The 20949-nt window shown below is 39.3% G+C and overlaps 1 protein-coding gene across 7 annotated transcripts in view; it reads right to left on the reverse strand.

Moving 5' to 3' along the window:
* Positions 1–19135, reverse strand: part of NTNG1 (netrin G1) — a 368374-nt gene extending 349239 nt beyond the window's left edge. For 5 of the 7 annotated variants that reach the window (XM_044944632.2, XM_006066884.4, XM_006066879.4 and 2 more), the window contains exons 1-2: positions 17894–18545; positions 10144–10869 (exon numbers count right to left, since the gene is read on the reverse strand). In XM_044944632.2, coding sequence (XP_044800567.1) covers positions 10144–10389 — 246 coding nt within the window. In that variant the 5' untranslated portion in view covers positions 10390–10869; positions 17894–18545. The other 2 variants (XM_044944630.2, XM_044944631.2) reach the window with 2 other exon arrangements.
* Between the last annotated feature and the right edge of the window lie 1814 nt (positions 19136–20949).

The following is a 20949-nucleotide window of genomic DNA, read 5'->3' on the forward strand; positions in this document are numbered from 1 at the left end:
AAAAGGGCTATTTCTTTGCACTAAAACAGCATCCAGCTCAATTCTTCATTTAATATTTTAGAAGTCAGTTCCAAAGTAGGTCTAAGAATGAAAACCAATTCTGGTTTCTTCCTCGGCTCATGTCTTTAATTTTCACAGAACTGATACTATGAGAATCTATTCCCAGAAAGATGAGAAGAAACCTACAACCTGCCAATCTCAGTATAAGTTCTTTTCCATTATGATGTGTGTGAAACAACTTTCATCCTTTTCCCCTTTTGTAAGGAAAGAAATTCTGAAATCTAAAAATGGTACATGAAAAGCTAGTCTGAGAAAGGAAGAAAGAAAAAGAAAGTTAGTCTGCCCATTGGTCTGGGGAACTAAAACCAAAGCAGATTTCACACCAGCCATCTTTATACAAGGAATTGTTTAACTATGCAACTGTCTCCAAAATCACCAATTCTAAGTGAACAGGAACACTTTACTGTGAGTGAATGACAACTTCTCAAAGTTTTAACATTAGAAACAAAAGACTCAAGAGGGCACTCAGATGAATTATTTCCTCGCTGTGAGATGACGGCCCCCTGATATCAAAGCCCAGGGCAAGATTACATAAAATTTCCACAAATAAAGGGTATGGAAAATTCTCTGAAACAAGACCTACTTTTCTGGCAGAAAGGATATTCACTTTTGAACTTGATCAACTGATAAATGGGTGGTATCTGTTTAAAAGGCCCAAATATATATCTTATTTTTTTTTTTTTCACTTCAATAGAAAAGTTAGAAAAGGGGAAAAAGTACAAAGGAATAAAACTACTACGATCAGGAACAAGAAAATTTAAATGGCCAATAAATGTATTAAAGAACTCAATCTGTTCAATAAGCAAACAAATATATTTTTAAAAAATAAAATGTCATTTTCACCTTCCAATATGTTTGTGTATCAGTGCCAAATTTTAAAAACTATTATCATGGCAGAAAAGGTGCCTGTAATAAGGATAATTTCATCAGTATCCTTTTTGGTAAACTACATAATTTATCTGCTAAGACTCTATATTAGAAGAAAATTTAAGACTAGAGGCCCAGTACTGATGGGGGTCTAGTGACTAGGACATTTCATAAAATGCTAGAGGAAATAAAAATTAACTATCTTTCTGGAAAACTGACAGAAGTTAAAATTCACACCAGTTAATAGCCTTAAAATATAAAAAATAAACAATCTAAATGTCTACAAATAGAAGACTGATTAAAGAAATATCCAGATATTCATATGGTAGAATACTATATACAGAATATCTCAGAAATATAATGTTAAATTTTAAAAAAGGAAGTTATACAAGAATGTGTATCCAATTTTTCCATTTATGTAAGGTTCAAAAACAATACTATTTGTAATTTGCAGGTAAACATCAATATGTAATTTTTGATTATTGCTAAAGGAAAAAGAATATAAAGGAAGATAAAATATCAGAGGGTATAGCACACATTAAAGAATAAGGATCATTTCCCAAAGTTTTTGTTTTGGTTGTGTGTATGAGGATAATGGCTGGATGGCATCACTGACTCAATGGACATGAGTCTGAGTGAACTCCGGGAGTTGGTGATGGAGAGGGAGGCCTGGTGTGCTGCGATTCATGGGGTCGCAAAGAGTCGGACACGACTGAGCGACTGAACTGAACTGAACTGATGAGGATAATGTTTACTGCATTGCAATATAAAATGCATTTCTCACTGTGGATAAATTTAAACCCAAGTTTTAAAACCACAAGTATAGTTTACAAGGTGTAACTTGTTCATCTTCAGCTTATTGTTCCCAAACAGATCTCCTGACTTTTGCTTTCTCCCATGTGGCAGAAACTATCTTCTTTATACCTCTAGAAGCTCTCTCTCATGTCCAGAGAAAAGAGAGCAAGGCCCAGAGAGAGGCGCCTGCCTGAGTCTCACATCTTGATATAAGTCTAACACCTCTTTCCCCTGTTGGCTCAGATGGTAAAGAATTAGCCTGCAATTCAGGAGATGTAGATTCAGTCCCTCAGTCAGGAAGATCCTGTGAAGAAGAAAATGGCAACCTACTCAAGTCTTCTTGCCTGGAGAAGTCCATGGATGGAGGAGCCTGGCAGGCTACAGTCCATGGGGTCACAAAGAGTCAGACACAACTGAGCAACTAACACACACACATCTTTCCCCAAGATTCACTAGAGAATGCTCTGTCCTTTCCATTCAGTAGGATTCCACTCTTGAGAACAAAAGAATACAGCCCAACCCTTTAGCCTCAACTAAACACAAAACAATGAACTCACCATCAAAAAACATGTGCATTTAATATGGGAGAAGAAGAGTAGGTTTAATAAAGAAAACTATACTGATATATGTTCATCAAAGCATTATAGCCAAAAAAAAAAAAAAGAAAATAACATCAAGTCATCAAGGTACGAGGATGATTAAATATTATATATTTATAATAGGATATTTATAACTATCAAATCATATTCTCTAATAATATATCAATGATATAAGTAAATAATAAAGCTATATTAGCAAATAAAAAAAGATGAAAAATTATATGTGACAGTATTCCATGATTCCCACTTTGTAAAACAAAATGTATATTATATTTAGGGAGGAAGACATAAGAAAAATGACAAAATGATTTCAATTTTGAGTGTGAGGTTTTTCATTTTTTCCAAATGTTTTATTTGGAAAAACATTTTTAAAATATTTTCAATATAAATGGAAAAAATTCTTCATACATACTTTCAGTGTTGAAACTCAAAGTAGATTTTTCTCTCTCATCTCTCTTTTGAGATCATTATAAGCTGCCCAAATTGCAGTAGCTAAATTTTTTGTCTCTTAATTTACTGAGGGAAAAAAAGATTCATGATAAAAACCCTCACAAAACAGAAAACATTCCAGAAAATCAAATACTATATTCAATCAATTGATTAATTAGTTAAAAACATGTTATTATGTATTTGTTACCTGGCAGACTTTATTTTTTTGGGCTCCAAAATCACTGCAGATGGTGACTGCAGCCATGAAATTAAAAGACGCTTCCTCCTTGGAAGAAAAGTTACGACCAACCTAGATAGCATATTGAAAAGCAGAGACATTACTTTGCCAACAAAGATCCATCTAGTCAAGGCTATGGTTTTTCCAGTGGTCACGTATGGATATGAGAGTTGGACTGTGAAGAAGGCTGAGCGCCAAAGAATTGATGCTTTTGAACTGTGGTGTTGGAGAAGACTCTTGAGAGTCCCTTGGACTGCAAGGAGATCCAACCAGTCCATTCTGAAGGAGATCAGCCCTGGGATTTCTTTGGAAGGAATTATGCTAAAGCTGAAACTCCAGTACTTTGGCCACCTCATGCGAAGAGTTGACTCATTGGAAAAGACTCTGATGCTGGGAGGGATTGGAGGCAGGAGGAGAAGGGGACGACAGAGGATGAGATGGCTGGATGGCATCACCGACTTGATGGACCTGAGTTTGAGTGAACTCCCAGAGCTGGTGATGGACAGGGAGGCCTGGTGTGCTGCGATTCATGGGGTCGCAAAGAGTCGGACACAACTGAGTGACTGAATTGAATTGAATTGACCTAGATTTATGGTAAATGCTATGAGGTAGAAAAGCAGTACAATATACAGTCTCTATTGAGCTCCTACTCTGCATCAAGAGAGTATGGGAGACTGTCTCATGTATTATCTCACTCAAAGGATACAGTGGTCTAGATCAAGAGTCAAGATACAGTAAATGCAGGAAACATATGTGTATGTGGGTATATAAATCAATAAGATGAATGAATTGCTAAATGTTACAGAATAGTAGAGTAGATAGATGGGCATATATTTTAATTACATATAGTTAAAAGGTCAAGAGATTGACTTGAGCTGATATTGAAAGTCAAAGTCGCTCAGTCATGTCCAACTCTTTGGGACCCCATGGACTACACAGTCCATGGAATTCTCCAGGCCAGAATACTAGAGTGGGTAGCCTTTCCCTTCTCCAGGGGATCTTCCCAACCCAGGTCTGCCTCATTGCAGACGGATTCTTTACCAACTGAATTATCAGATTGGCAGTAAGTATACAGAGAAACCAACTTGATATAGACCTTGAAGGATGGGTGGAATAGGGATAAGAGGAGGCTATTTCAAGCAAAAGGAATGTCTTCTGTTTGTCCTGGTAGAAAAACACATGAGATGAGGGACTTCTTGTGTGATGATACTAGTCACTAACGTCAGAGGATCCAGATGCCAGCCTAAGACCCAGGCACAGTTCCAGAGCTAAGTAGAACTAGCCCCAGCACCAAAAGTCTACAGAATATGCCTGAGAGACCTTGAAACAATCCAGACAGACTATGGGGGTTTTTAAGGACAAGAGTTCAACACTTTTAAAGTAGTATTTCTCTAGAGCAGAAATCTTGGGGGAACTGAAGGAGGCAATTCAAAGTTGTCTGCTACAAGGCAGTAATAATGCTGAAGTCTCATGTTTCACCTTTAAAATCTTGCATATGCGCATTCAGTTAAATGCCCCCCTTCATCTCTGTGTACAGCTAGAGTGCCAGATATATGAAGTACACACACACACACACGCACACACAGATCTAACTTATTAGTCCTATGAATTTTTGCTCCTCTTCCATTCTGCCACATATAAGATGTCAATCTACCATTAACCAGGCCACTAGCGTGTGATTTAACTGCTGTGCCTTCATCTGCTGCAACCCACTCCAGTGTTCTTGCCTAGAGAATCCCAGGGACGGGGGAGCCTGGTGGGCTGCCATCTAAGGGGTCGCACAGAGTCGAACACAACTGAAGCGACTTAGCAGCAGCAGCAGCATCTGCTGCACCCAGCCTTTTTTCCTATCATCTTCTTCAGACACAGTTTAATATCAGGAACTTGGCTACCAGAAGTATTTTCCAAGTGGCCCTTTAATATGCAGCAAAGTAATTCACATTTAAACTCTAATGAGTGCTGGTCTTACTTCTATGCCTCTGTCCCCAGATTCTGGCTACATGCCCCTATATAGTAATTTTGCTTAGGACTCTTTTTTTCTTTTTTGCTTCCTTTCGAGGGAGGGACCATATGTAATTTTATTTTGATTCTCACCACCAGCACTACCACCAGGTTCTGCATGTGCTCTGTGTTCTGTTCACTTCATTCCACATACAGTAGTCTGGAGTTACATCTGTGCATTAGTCCAACAGAGGCAAGGGCACTTGAGCACACAGAGAACACTGTCTGGGAACAATAAATGACATGAGGCAGGTTTTAGGTTTAGCTAGCCCCACATAATCTTTATCAGCTCCCTCTCAAGGCCTCCCACATAAACCATGCGTGCTATGCCAGTGCAGTCTCAACCCAAATCCAGTGTCCCTTCCAATGAGACTGCCAGTCCTAAATCGCTTGGAAATGCCATTGGGTCCTGATGGAAAGTAATTGGAAATAAGGTTGTAAACACTTGGATTTGAAAACCATGCAGAGTACTTTAGACTTGATACATAGGTAACAGAGAGCTACTGCTGGCTCCTTAACAAGGGAATACTTGATACAATGCTATATCAGAAGACCGATCTTCGTGGAACTTAATTCACTGCAAACATAAATTAAGTTTTACTTAGAAATAAGTCTAAACAATGAACTAAACAATGAAGTGTTAACAATGAAGGAACTGAAGATTTTTAAAAATTTCATTCTGGCATAATTCAGGGATAAATCAATTCAAATGAAAGATGTCACTGTTATTAAAACTTCATTCATTTATTAACTTATGTTTCATGTGAACAGAGTGAATTTTTAGGATTATTTGATTATTATATAAGTCAATGTTATTTCCAGTTTTTGGAAAATTGGTATTAATGCCTTGTCATTAAAAACATAATGAAACCTATCAAATTAATTTCTCAAAGGCCACCTGATAGCCACCAGATGGCAACCTGAGCTGATGTCAAGTCAGAAATGTAAGTTATGGGTAGCCCTGAGACTATGCATCCATCACCACTCACTCATCCTGCTGGGTTCCTTTAAAATAATAAAGCAGGAAGGCTTTTGTACTACTTTTGAAATTCCATTTGAACATAATGAAATATGCTCTATCCACAATGCTTACAGTAATTAAGTTTTTTTTTTTTCTTAATAGGATTCCATTTGGAAATAGCACAATATGGAATGATCATTAATAGATCTGCTTTGGTGCTTGAATAAATGCCTATCAAGAGCACAGGCACACATTAGTAAATTTCCTAAAGAAAATCCATTTTCATTTCAAATTCTGACATTTTATTTAGAAAAATTATACCCTTCCTTTTAATTATTTCAGTAAACATAATGAGGGTATTGCTAACTACACCTCAGAGTACTTTATTTTCTCCATTTTTTAGTAATATGAGTCTACATGTAATTAAAGGCGTGCTGCATTAATGATGCCGAAGGTCTCCAAGGGAAGCATTTAATGTCCACCTCATAATATTATGCCAAAATTACATGCACAGAAGACATTTTAATAATCTTTGTTTCCTAATTTAGTTTTGATTGGCTCTGAAATCCATAGCTGCACTCAAGGGCTCACATTTCTACCATCATCAGCACTTCTGTGTCATAAATTGTACAAACGCCTATGACTTCTTCCATCTGTAGGCTTCTTCTTGTGTTTAACTTATCCAGAAAATTAGCCACAGGCTGGAGATAATTGCAGATAATTTTGCCATTTTCAAGCTACTGGGGTATTGCATGAAGATATGACAACTAAGTTTGTCTAAACGCAAAGGACAAGTCATAGCTTTGTGTTGTCACTTCAGCCTTACACCCAGGTTCAGATCATCATATTTGCTCTTTATGCAAACTGAAACAAATTGTAGTCACTCGATGATCTGTATTTTCTGACAAAGCTGTGCTACCTGAAGCTTTTACGCAGCTGAAGGACACAATCTATACTAAAATTATCGCAGACTAAAAAAATTTTTTTAATGATTAACTCTCTTCTACCCTTCATATTCTTCCCCCTTAACAAAAACAGATTTTTTTTTAGCCATCAACAACTTACAAGGAATATATCAAACTAAATTAAAAAGAAAATGTATGGCCTCAATATACAAAATTCATGCATATACATGTATATGTGTATATCTATTTCTATTCCCCTATTCTACTATCATTAAACAGAAATGGCAAAATCTCCCCAAAAAACTAACATTTAAAATGCTGATACTATTACTATACAAAAACTTAAAATGACTGGGACATTAAAGAGGTATTATGTAGGTTACCTAGGTTAATAAGCAGAGATCTAAATGGAATCATGTGGTCCATTTTCTCTAAAATCTTACTCTAAAGTAAATGCAGCATTCATGGATGGTCACTGGCATATAATGATGGAGGTGATGCAAAAGGCAGTACAGACTCTCAGTGCACTGTCAATGAAATTCAACTTTATATAAGATACATTGGCTATGGGAATTATAGGGTATTTCTCTGACCAAATCCCCTTGGTGCTCAGAATTGCTAGTCACAGCTAATAAGGGTGTCACTAGCTGAGTAAGTGATTACTGAAACCATTCTGCAGCAAACATTTACATATCAGGGCTGAGCAGTGATTGTGCTTATATGGCAGCTTCCCTGATGTAATAGGCCATAACGACTCTGAGGGAGCAGGTATGGATGCATGTGTCAAGGAGGGGAGAACGTGAAAGTCATAACACAAATGACTTTATGGATTCCCATTAGACCTCGGGCTAAGGAGCACCCAAACAGGTCTGATATGACAGCATCCTGAAACAGCTTCACAGCCTTGTGTCAGGAACCCTTATACTAAAGAATTTTATGGAAAATACAAAACTGGAGAGAGGATGTGTTGCTATATTAGGTCACTATCTTTGACTTGGTATATAATATGCATACAAGCAGTCCCAAACTTTGTATTTAAAGGGTAGATTATTAAATCTGTTATGCCAATCAAATGTACATTAAGGAGCCCAAATTATGCATTATAGGTAACATCTCACAAATCTCACACTCTCTCTTGAAAAACAATTCTGTTTAATGACAAGCTTAAACCCACCAAGGCTTCTGAATATTTGCATCACAGTAACATGCAATATTTTAAAACACTGCCCTATGGAGTTTCATATAAACATGTAAATTACATGTATTACTGCACGTGAGAAAGCTGAGGAGTATCATTTTTATCTCTTTTGGTCTCTAACATCACTTAGCCACTGAACTGCTAGGAACTGGCTTAAGAACCTTAGACCATGTAACTGTAAAAAGCAGGCATGAGAAGTTCTATAACGTGCCCTTTCCCACTCAAGATGGGAGAGAGAGATATGCTGAAGACACCAGGTAAACCCTTCAACATGATGGACAGGAGCAGTGCTGAGCAAGCATTCTCTTGCCAGAGGCTGACATCAGGGAAGCTGCACATTCAAATCACATGTTGAGCACATCATACAGAACCTGTGCAAGTACAAACAGCACTCTGAAAAAGGTTCTCTACTACTTTACTTAGATCTGTAAATTATTAAACAATTCCAGAAGAGGCATATTGCTAGCAGGGCATGAAAGCCAATACATAGAGTGTCTTAATAATATTAAGACTTGGCCCAGAACTATCTTCTGCTAAGGACTGGAAGATTGCACCACCTGTCACCTGAACAGCCATTTCACCCCTAGATTTGCAATAAGATCTTAAATTTGACCTTTTATGAGAGATTATTAGAAACCTTATATAAAGCCAACAAATGCCTCTGCTCTCTTTTACAGATTTATTACAGTTTTCCTAATGTGTTTGAATAAATTCCTCTTCTGCGAGTCTCTGGTTTCTAAAAGGCAACTTTTTTGCAAAGCACATACCTGCTTCCCAGAGACGGTCCTCTCTTTGAAATATTTAGTCTTTCAGAGCACTTTAGTCATAGTGACACCTAATAGCCAAGCTCTTTTTCTCACTCTCCACAAAATCAGGTTTAGACTATAATTCAAACCAGTCCCCAAAGGCACTTCTGAAAAATAGCAAGCCCTTAGCTTTTAGGCGAAAAGACTCTTTAGTGCTCAAAATTGTTTCCTGTTACAAAACCTTTTCTGCAGTGCTAGGTCTAAGATGATCTTATGCTAATTTAACTCACTAGGGACTGTGAACAGATGCTACTTTGATTAATAGTTTCACTATCCTGAAAATGCCAGGCCAGGTTCAAGATAATAAAGTCAGGTATGGATACTATTAAAATCTGCCATACCATTACATCTGTTATATAGAGAAAAATGAGATCCCAGTTCATGTATCAAATAAACCCTATGTATAATAATAATAAAACAACATACACCAAATGAACACACTGTTTGAATTCTTTAGCACACTGATTTACATCATTTTAATGATCAAAGTCTTTACTTAACACCTTATGGGCATATTTTCAGCAATGTCTCTAGTAAAAATTTCAATGTGTCACATAGCATTTACCTTACCACCCAGAAAAAGCCTTTTCTATACTATGAAAACAATGAATTATCTAACTTTGCTTATCAAAAGGAGAGTATTTGAATTTGCATGCTCCGTGTCACTACTTTTTTAGGAAACATTTTCAATATTCCAGCCTTTTCTCTGGAAAACCATAACCCTTACAAACAAGAGGCTGAACAAGTTGACAAGACTCTTTCGGAAAAGCTTCTCATGAGGCTTTGGCTCCTGTCTCCTAACCAAGAATTTCCAAACCACAGCAGTTTCCCGATGAGCAAAACCATGACATCTACTCAAGCCTTGAACTGGAGAACGCAGGACTAGCCTTCATTTAAAGATGCATGTGAAGAAACCTGTATGTTTGTAAAGTTGGCTCACCAATGGATTTTATCCTTCACCTATCACATGTGGTCTAATCATATTCCCAGTCTCCAAGCTGAAATTTAAACTTCAGTTGGACTTTTTGCTTTATCATTTATATTCAGTGCATTTGTCTCAGTGAAACCTTTGGTTCGCAGGAAGTATGTCAATCACACTGTGCAAACTGGAATTCCAGGTGGTGCAGGCCTCCACTGAGAATGCAACTAGCCTGTTAGCACAGATCTGCCACCTGCAGATTCAGCTCATTGCCTGAGTTGAGTCTTCGCACTCACCACATCTGTATGCACATACAACATGCCCGCACTTAACATGAAATAAGCAATTCAAAAAGGTTGTCTCACCATTGCACAGAACGTCTCAGGAGGGTCTCCACAGGTAATGTCTGGAGGATCCAGTTTCACTTTCAGATATTTTGTCATGTCTGTGGATTCCGGCTGACAGGCCATGTAATCCCAAACTTTCCCTTCTTCGGTATAAATCTGAGTCTTACACACATCATAATGTCCCCACACTAAAGGGTAGGGCTGCATCACTGAGGACACTGTAACCCAAAGGGCATGAATTGACAGGAATCTTGACAAATACATCTCTAAATTCTTGGCAATCTTCGTGGTAACTAAAGCAGCTTATCTATGTCTATACGTAGGTAGGTTTGTATATTAAAAAAAGAAAAAGAAGATGAGACTTCAACGTAGATTCCAAAATTAAAAGTGAAGGGTTCATATATTGCACATGTTCAGGTATATTGAGGACTTTGGTGGAAGCCTAGCATACTTGTGCACTAGGCACTAGCAACGACTTGCAGCTTTTTCATCGTCCTAGAACGTATCTATTAGCCTTGGGTCTAGCTTGGATTTTTTATAAAAGATGTCCAGTAGCAGATAAGGATTTATCAAAACGATGGCTCTCCTATTGTACATCCAATAACCCTGGGTGCTTGATGCTCACAGTTCACAAGGGATGCTCAGGCGCACTGAGGTATCAGTAGCTACAGCAACAGGACGAGTGTCTATCGCTCGGTGTCTGCTTCCCATCAATCATTCTTCTCTTCTGGCACCAACACCCTTCTAGAAACAATAAGAATAAGAGTTATTGTCCCACAATCAATGCATTACAAAATATATGATATGTTGACATTTGGGAGGTTAGATGCAATATGAAGCAAATTGGTGTAATATGGATAACCTTTACTCAGCTGCTTTGCTAGAATGAGCAAACCACAGAAATCATTCACATTAGGAAGAATTTTGATATGAAGGATTTAACTCTTCCATAACAAAGACAGATGTTTGTGTTCCAGGTGACTTACAGGTTTTCACTTCAAAAACTATATTCCCATCTTGACAAAACTGAAAACAAGCAGCTAGATTTAAACATCTCTTCATATATTGTAGTGCTGGAAAATCTTCCAGAGGAACAATGGGGGAAATGAGTGCTTTTATAACAATGGCAAAGAAGTGACAACTACTTCTATGCCTTTTGTCTCTTGGCAAAGAGACCCTAAAAATCTACAAATTCCTTGTACATTTCTTAGCTTTTGTTAACTGGAGTGAAAAAGCAGCATTGTTAGCACAAGCCTGTCCCTTTGGATTTGCTCATTATATTAGAAGAATTTAGCATCTTTTGTTTAGTTGCATTTAGTGATAAAGATAACTTGGCTCTCTGAAAAAAATATTCAAAAATAAAACCAAAGCAGCAAATTGTCCTTTCATAAGAATTTTCTATTTTCTTACATCTTTTTATAGCCATTACATCTGCATTTGCAGTTACTCTCTGTAACAGAAGAAGGGAATTTGTCCCAAAGGCAAATATAATACACTGCTTTAAAACTAAAAGCTCTGTAGTAAAACACACAATTTAAAATGCACATATAAAAATAGCTGAGGGTGAGTTAACAGGCCATGAAGCAGAATAATATGGCACTAATTCTAAGAGAAAATAAAAATTACTGTTTAAAAGTACTTTTGGCTAACTGATAATACAGCCTACATACTGAGTACAAGTCATTGATGAGTTTAACTGGCAACTTTTCTCTTTAGAGATCACTGTCTAAATGGAAACAAACAATAATATTTGGAATCCAGATGTAAGAAGAGTGCATTTGCTTAATTAGCTGATTTATATCGTCACAGTCCCAATAATTAAGTATTTTTTAATGTGAAAAGACAAGCCTACAATTTTAGGAAATACCATATAGACCCTTCAATTCACACTAAGCAGTTTAAATATGGAAGTTCACTGTCCTCACAGAATCTAATAGAAGGAATCTACTATATTTAAATAATATACCATCTTAAAATGAACTAAGCCACAAAGACTATGAAATGCCAACAGATGGTTGAATTGTGTTTCCATAGCAAAGTAATTTATAATAATTGCTTTATGGATGCAAGTGCAATTTTCATTATATTCAATTCATAAAATGTTATCATACGGCTGCAATTTGTGATATTTTCTATTAGGAAAAATGTTGAATATTTGAGTTCCTATGAAGCAATAATTAGCAGTTTGTCTAAACATGTATAAACTACAGATTTGAATCTGCCTCTTTTTGTAATGTAAAGACTATATTGTGCTCAGTACATTTTGAAATCTTAAACCAAAAAGAAAAAAAAAATCACAGAGAAGTAAATGTGGCTACTATAGCCTTCTGCTTTTTTCCAGATTCATTAGTAATTTTAAGTTGATACTTTCAGAAGCAGCTGACATTTTGACAATTAATAATCTGAAAAGGTATTAAAATAATACAAATTTGCATTTTCTAGATGCATTTTCAACTGCATTTACTACTTTATTATAATAAGAACAAACACTTTCATGGAAGGGGAAATGGAAGGGAGAGCAAAGTAGGCATTATAACTGAAGCAGTGTAAAATCGACTACACCAGAAATTATTAACTTAAATTCTTAGTTTCAAATACATAACAACATGTTAATCAGCACCATATACTCTTAAAGACCTGAGATGAACTGCTTTGAGTTTAAAATGAGTGAGCACAACGGCTAATTTTTAATATATTAAAAATATACCTTAAGTATATATTTGAATTCTGAGATTAATAACATTTTAATCAATAAATATTATTCCCCCTAATCTGCTTATTCTTCACTACTGTCTTCATCCACTTTTTTGCCTCAGTTGAATCACACAATGAAGGATGACCATATAAATTTATGTTAAAAATTTGGTCACTAAGGAAACGTATGGGAACCTGGTACTATTTCCTGACACAAGAGCAATCCCAGTGCAACGAATTCTCATTAAAGTACACCAGAATTATAATGATGGTCATTACACAGAATTATGGACTACACCATTGATCGAATTTAGAAAACTGACAAAGAAAAATGCAGAGGAGTGCAAGACATTTGAATATTAGGCAGTTGCGGGACTGTGCGACAGACATTCTTGACAAGAAGCAGCCAATTATAGCTTAAATCTCTGGCACATAACCAGTTGTGATTAATAGTTTTCCATTACATTACAGACATATTATTAATGTATTAAAAATGTCAAGCTATGGCAAGCACTAACATGGCATGGCTCAGTTAGTCTGCAGAATTTACACTTAATGAGCTCCCATTGACACAGGAAAAGATATTGACCACAGCATATTACAGATCAGAAGCAGAGGGGTCACTAAGCTGTTCTTTAACATAATTATTTGATTTCATTCCAACTTTTATGTTTGTAGCGTTACTTAATATGTATCCTTCACATTAGGATCTACTTTTCATTGCCATACACTTCAAAGAAAATCCTCTTACTTTAAAATCAGTAAGAAACTAATAAATCTATGAACTTCCATGCCACACAATGGAAAAGAAGCCCCTGTCAAAATCAGGAATTTTCTATTAAAGTATAATTAAGGAGTTTTCAAAGAAAATAAAATGATTTTAAAATAGAACATGATTTACCCCTTAACCTCTATTACCTAACGGCACCAGTTCCCATCTGGCTGTGCTTTCAACTAGGTTAAAATCACCAATAGCATCTTCAAAGCTAGGTCATTACAGCAAATAGCCAGGCAAACCGATTATGAGGACAGTCAATGACATATCTGGGGATTTAATATACCAAACCAATTCCTTCTTGCCCATAACTGAACTAATTGCCAAGTAACGTGGACTTTGAATGTGTCTCAAGTGCTCGCCTAAATGTGAGCAGCTTCAGAAGAGCTCTGCACAGTCCCATTTCTAGTTCTTAACTTTGTGAACCCTGGGAACTCACTGTAATCGAATAGTGCCATCATCTCTACCTGTGCACTAAAATATTAGGAAGTCCTCTTTGATAGAAATACCCATTAATATGCCATGAGTACTCCACAGACCTCTGACTGGTGTATAAATTTGCAAAGCCAATATGAAAATATAAAGTTATGTCATGCCCTCAAGTTGATAGATGTTACTGATCTGGACTAAAATGAGCTATAAAATGGCTTTGCATACAAGGAACACATCTTTTCCCAGGATTCTGTAGCTAATTCCCTTCCACCTTCTGTTAACTTTGCACAAGTCATTTCACAGGTCTTTTCTTTCATTAGAAAAGAAGCCTCCTAAATATTACATGGAAGTAATAATGATCAAAACTACAGACAATTATACTCTAAAAACAACTGCCAATTTCATCAACAAAGGGGAAAACATTGACAGTAAATCCACTAACTCTAGCTGGCTCTCAAGATCCATTCTATTATATAATCTCACAAGGAGGCGGGGGTGGTGATAGTAGGCTATTTATTCCATAAATACTCAGCTCTCAGGGGCACCTGAAATAGACAGCTATTGACTCATTCCTCATAGACATTAAGAATTTTATAAATATGCATGTTTCTGAATGGGAAGGAACAAAAAGAACATTGACTATAATCATAGTCCATTGAGTGAAACATACAAGGAGATAAAGACATACCCAAATTCCATAACATATCAAAATTAGCAGCTTCCAACACTGTCATAATGAGACTGACTAAATGGGATATTTTAACATATATTAAATGCTCTCTGCATTTATTTATGTGTTGTGAAGAAAGCATATTCTAGTCATCTTAATGGGAGACATTTGCTTCTATCCTTTTGTTAACTGTCTTTCAAGATAAAGAAATTTTACATGTACTGCAACATCATTGGCATATTTTACTCATACTTGATTGGGTATTATGAGCAACTGCCTATCAAGAGATTCTTAATAAAACCAAATAGCACACCTTAGTATTTGAAAGATCTCTGCTTTCACCAAGAGAATAATGATTAGGGAAATTAGAAAGCATATATTTTGCAGGATGTTTAGGGATGGAATAATACATAAAATTATTTCATAATCAGTTAAATCTAGAATAAATATGCTGTTTTATTAATGTAGAACAACAAATCTTTCATTGTCTTGTAGGAAGTTCAGAAATCCAAGGTTTCAAGTACACATTTGAGAAAGTCTACACCCACCTAAAGTTTTGAAACAAAAATCTGGATTCTGAAGATAAAATTGTTTTTAAAAGTACACTAAATCTCTTACTGACTTATAATGTAATTCAAACACACACATTTTTCTGTTAACATATAATTAATTTTCTGAGTTGTACAAAATTTTCTTTCCAATTGACTTGTTCTTTTTGTAACTTCTAAAACTCTCCAAATCTTTATGACAGTTAGAAAATTTATCAACCAAGTGTGTAATGGTTTAATTTTTTCAAATTAGTATATGATTTGTTTGTTTGTTTGTTTTTCAGAATAATAACAGAGGCAAAGACAAGTAAATGCACCACTTACAAACATACATAAGGAAACAGAAAAAATATATTAGCCTCCTTCTAAAAAGCTAACCTGAAACACATACATCCAGTGAAAGCTGACAAAACAAAAATATCACTAGGAAAAACAGCTTTATGTGCATATAAAATCAACATCAACTGTTTTCTTACAAAATGTTAGGATCACCTTTTTAAATTTTCACAATAGGAAGTATCGCCAAATTAATAGCCAACTATATGGAATTTTGAATTCCCTTATGTTGGTCTTCAGTGGTGAAACAGATCTTATTTCATGGCACCCGGAAAAAAATAGGAGATATATCCCTTATGTATGTAAGCTAGAACAACCTTCTGTATGAAACACTTGCATTTTTTTTTCTTTGCATGCTAATCCACATACAAAGAACCAAATTTCATCCTAAAGAAAAACTTAAAGTTACTTATCTTCCAAAAGATTCTTGAACAGTTATTGAGCTGATCTTCCTTTGCCAAAGAGAAAGGGGGTGAGGGGAATTTAAGGCATTCAAAGTGGCAGTTCAAAATACTTATATGAAACCTGCAATTGTTAATTCCCCAAAGGTTAGAGATGACCTCAAGGACTAGACAAATCAGAAAAATGTTGCCCCTACTGTGAAAAAGGGAATTTCTGGAAAACTTTTTTCTAACAAGCTGAACCATTAGGTATATCTGAATAAATGATTTTGTTACAAGATTTTTCTATTTTCCCCCCAATTCTGTAAAATAAAACTTTCAGTATTTTCAGTCATAAAATAGGGCCTTATTTCTAGAGCAAATCCACTGCCAGATACACCATATGTTTAGTGGAATTCTGAATCTTACTCAGAATTTTCCATTCCAAAGACTGACAAACTGTTATGATAACGAGTGGTTCCATTACCATTCCCTGGGAAGAATGGGGGAGGAGGTGGAAAACAAAAGCCTCTACACTCTGGGAATCTGTACCTGATGTGAGGGTGGAAACGCAATCTCCAACTTTTCGAAACAAAGTTGCTTAAAATCTCCACTAGGAATTTTCCTCCCCTCCCCTGTAAAATGACAGCCTCCTAAGTGGATTTCTCGAAAAGAAAAAAGAAAAGAAAAAGGTGGGGGGAGGAGTCTCTAAAGTGATGTTACTAAAACAAACAGCAGAGGGCGCAGTTTCTTTTTTTATCTAAGTTTTCCTGTGTATGAATCACTTAATTGGTTATTTTGGGCCCAATAATACTCAGTATTATTTGTATTATATATAGACATCCACAGATCCATACAGGAGAGCAATTCAATGTCCCTAGCCGAATCCATCAACTGATTAATGCAATGCTAGTAAAGAATCTGAGAAAATATTCCAAACAACATTCCTATACCAAGTCTTTCCCTCTATCAATTTTCCCTTCTCCCCAGCTGCACAACATGGGATAGTAATGCTTTAATCTCGCACCAATAAAGGAGATTAAAAGAAAGGAACTTCAAAAGCTCAGTGTGGCCACCAGCTTCACAGGGCCGTCAAGAGGGCAAGTTTTTTTCCCCAAGCAAGGACAACTGGCAAATAAAGAAAGAAAATAAAGAAAAAAGAACCCTCCGATGCTTTATGTGTGGTCAGGTGTGTGTGTGTGTGTGTGTGTGTGTGTGTGTGAGAGAGAGAGAGAGAGAGAGAGAGAGAGCGCGAGCGAGCGACAGACAGTGGGGAGCGAGCTGTGTGTCTGTGAGTCCGTCGATGGAAGCACGGACCCCGCGCCCAGGCACTGAGTACAACACACAGACTCGTAACCTGCCCGGGGCGCACACCAGGAAGACGTGTGTGGGTGTGAGAGTGTGCGGGCTGTGTGCGCTCAGAGGTTCTGCGCGCTGCCTCCTCAAGGCGCTTCACAAAGTTCCTCGCCCACCCGGAGCCTTCCCTCCCGCCTGTGGACTGCGCTGTGTGGGGTGGGGGTGGCGGGGAGGGGGAGTCGGGGGGAGGGAAGGAGGAAACCAGGGGGAGAGGGGCAAAGGGAAGACGCGCGGGTCGCTGCAGGAGCGGGAAGCCAGCGGCACTCACCGTGGGGCCCGTTCGCTAGGCGCCGGGCTGGAGCCCAGCCGACGGCGCGGGGCGGCGGCCGAGCCCAGCCTGGTGCGCCTCGGGCGGCGGCCGCAGCAGCGGAACCCCGGGCGGCGCTGGGCGGGCGGCGGCTCTTACCGCCGAGCCATCTCCGAGGCGCGGACGAAGCGGGAGAGCTGGGGGTGTGGACCCGAGCGCCGCGGCCCGGCCGCCGCACCCCGAGGTCCCGGTTGCGCCGGGCTCGTGGCCGAGAGGACCCCACGGACGCAGAACCCCGCGCCCGCCCGCCAGTCCCCGCCGCTTAATTACCTTCGCCTCTGGCCCCGGAGGAGGGGGGGCAGCCTCCTGCACGTCGCCCCCTCTCGGAGCCCTAGCCGAGAGGGGGAATTCCTTCCCGTTGACGTCCTCTTCCGAAATGCAAAAGATCAGTGACTTTGACAGGTAGATGAGGGGGAGGGAATAGGGGTGGGCGGAGAGGAAGGGAAGATGAGAAAGGTGCCTCTCCCTCCAAAAATATAGTGATATTAATAATGAAATCGCAGCCTTCGGGAGGTCTTGCCAGCCCAGTCCTCTGCTTGCCGGGTCTCCTCCGCGCCTCCTCGCGCCAGTGCCTCTGCCACTTCTCGCCTTAAACTTTACTGAGGGTTGTTTTTTTTTTTTTTTTCTCTTTCTTTCTTTTTTTTCCCTATTTTTTTTTTTTTTTTTTTTTTTTTTTTAAGCTGCAGGACGACTTCCTGATTTCCCAGGGATCAGAACCAGCGGTCCGGTGGTTCTACTCCGCTTGGCACAGCTTTCATTTTATTTCAGACGAAGACGTTGAGCTTACTCAGAAGGGACATAAATCAGGACAATTAGCATTGGCGCCAAGAAGATCCTCTAGTACCAATTTCGTCCGGGCTTCCTTCGCGCATTCCTCCACTCAAGTCAGAAATGTCACTGCACATAGCGTTGATGGCTGCGAGACGCGACGCACCCAAAGTCCATTTGATGAAATATACATGGCCCGCGATGCTTCTGGATTGCGGTTCCCGGGCTCCCCGCCCCCGCCCGCGGCGCCTGGCCGGACCCTGCTCCGAGCCGGCTGCGAGCTCTCTGCAAACTTAGGGGCGCGTACAAATTAAAGAGTGAGCTCAAGGGCCGGAGAAGAGAAAGAAAGAAGCAAGCCGGGGAAAACTGCAGCCCTTGGAGGGGTGGCATGTACGTTTCACTTAAAAGCAGATCTTCTGCAACTGCCAGCAAGTGGAAGGATTGCAAACCTTATACTACCTCGAGACCTGGGCGCTCCGAGCGGTCCTAACTCCGTCCCGCTCGCTCTAACCGCCGCTGCCGCCGCTCCAGGACCTCGGAGTACTGAGGCTCAGCGACCACCCTTCACCTCCCCCACCCTTAGCTCGCCCACCCGAGCGCGATTTCCAGTATCTCTTCACGTACCTTCCACTCATGCCCGCGCCCGTCCCATCCCTCACTCCTGGCTCTTCTCTAGAAAACCTTCCCTAAGCACACCCCTCACTCCTAGCTGTGATCTCAGTGGTGTTTTTCAACCAACTATTCCCTTGCCCAGCCAGCGGCCCCTGCAGCGCAAGCCTCGAACTTCTTTATTTAGAAATTCATTGTTCTTCGGAAAGTTGAAGAGAGAGCTGTGCTTTGCTGGCCTCTTCAACACTCTGAAGAGAAAGACAAATGCCCCCGCTCCAAGCCTTCTTTCCCTCGCCAGTGGGGGCTCAGACTTACCCGGGATCTCATTCATAGCTAAACACTAACGTCAAGGGGGAGGGTGGGGATCCACTTACTTACATAGGGAGAGACTTTAATTAAAAAGACTATTGCAACAGGGCGGGGGGAAAGCTCTGATCTCACAAATCGGTGAGCATCTCAAAGTCAAACAGAAACGGGCTTCTGTATGGTAAAGGGAATAAGCAGTAGGGAAAGCTGGTCAGATGAGAGGTGAAACCAGCTGGTTTGATAAGAATTGTGTCTTTGTGGTACACCGATTTGGGGGATAAACTGACAAAAAAGCATGTTCTGCATTTTAGTGTTTGCTTCAGTTTTGGGCCAAGTTCAGTGGGTGGGAGAGAAGTTGAACTCAAGTTTGTTAAAGACAAAGCAGAGGATAAGAAATGGCAGTTGTGAACACTTGGTCACTCGCTTCATGCCTCACAACGGAAGCACGGAGCTGAGGGCAGAGAGTGCTGACTAGGGGTGGTGTGGCAGAAGGGTGCACAGGGGAGAAGCTTGTTGAACTGAGCCTGTAACGGATCCTTCTTGGCCCTGAGCAGCCAGAAAGGAGGCAGGAATTCCAAGCACCCTTACCCTAGACCCTCTAACACCTGAGAGGCCATCCTGAGAGGTGAATCCTCCCTCAGCTGACTCCCTCCAGTTCAGGAATCTGTGACTTCTTTGCTTCCCTCCTTCCCACTTCCACTTTCAAGCACTGACGGTGAAGAAAGGAGTTATCTGCAGGGGTAAACGCCTCAAAGGCATTCTTAGACAGTGACCCTTCGCCAACTCTCTACCCAAGCTTCTCCAGAATCTAAATATACTGATTATAGGGAGATGCCACTCACCACCTAACCCTCCCTCTTGGGCTACCAGAGCCTTGACCCTTCTGAGAAGCCAGTACAGCCCGAGAAATAGCACCCACAGGAGCTCTCTCAAGTCTCAGTGGCCTTCTGGCCTGAGCACTGAGATACACACAGCTTTCATCCTTACATTTCCCTCCTGCCCTTTTCTCTCAAGCCAAAAAAAACTCCGTCTGAGTTTCCATTCTCAGTTTTGTTTGATCATTTTAGGTGTTTCTCCAGTAAAAATAAAGAAAAGAAATCTGTCCAGAGATTAGGAGATTCTCTTCTAGGATATACCAAGATCTTTGTGATATTGGCTCCCAACCTGGAGAAAGCTCCTTTTCTAGCTGTCAAAGACTCAGAACTAACCTCCTTTCCCCTCTTCCTATACTATACCTTTCCACATTTCCAGGGTCTCTTTGACTTGGAGGAAGACATCAGTCCCAAATAAGTCCAATATGGGAACGGGGGACCCTCTCCAGGTAAGTAGCTTCTCCCACTCCAAGAGTAATAGTCTTCCAGGGGTGAATTTTTCTCTCAAACATCTGCTCTGATCTTCTCAGATTCAGTAAATTACGAACTAAACAAGTCAAATAAACTCTGAGCAGGAAATTTGAATCCTCAAGGAGACTTTCAATATTAAAACCCTTTCTCCTCCAGATCGTGATCCCTCCCCTAGTGGGGATTGGGGGGAAGGACATTTTCTCCAAAAAAAAAAAAGTTTTGGGTGGATTTGAAATACCTTCTTAAAATGAGATACTGTGAATTTACATTTTAAACCAGCTTTCCTGAACTTACCTATGC

This window comes from Bubalus bubalis, chromosome 6, assembly GCF_019923935.1.
Source record: "Bubalus bubalis isolate 160015118507 breed Murrah chromosome 6, NDDB_SH_1, whole genome shotgun sequence".
NCBI classification, from domain to species: Eukaryota; Metazoa; Chordata; class Mammalia; order Artiodactyla; family Bovidae; genus Bubalus; species Bubalus bubalis.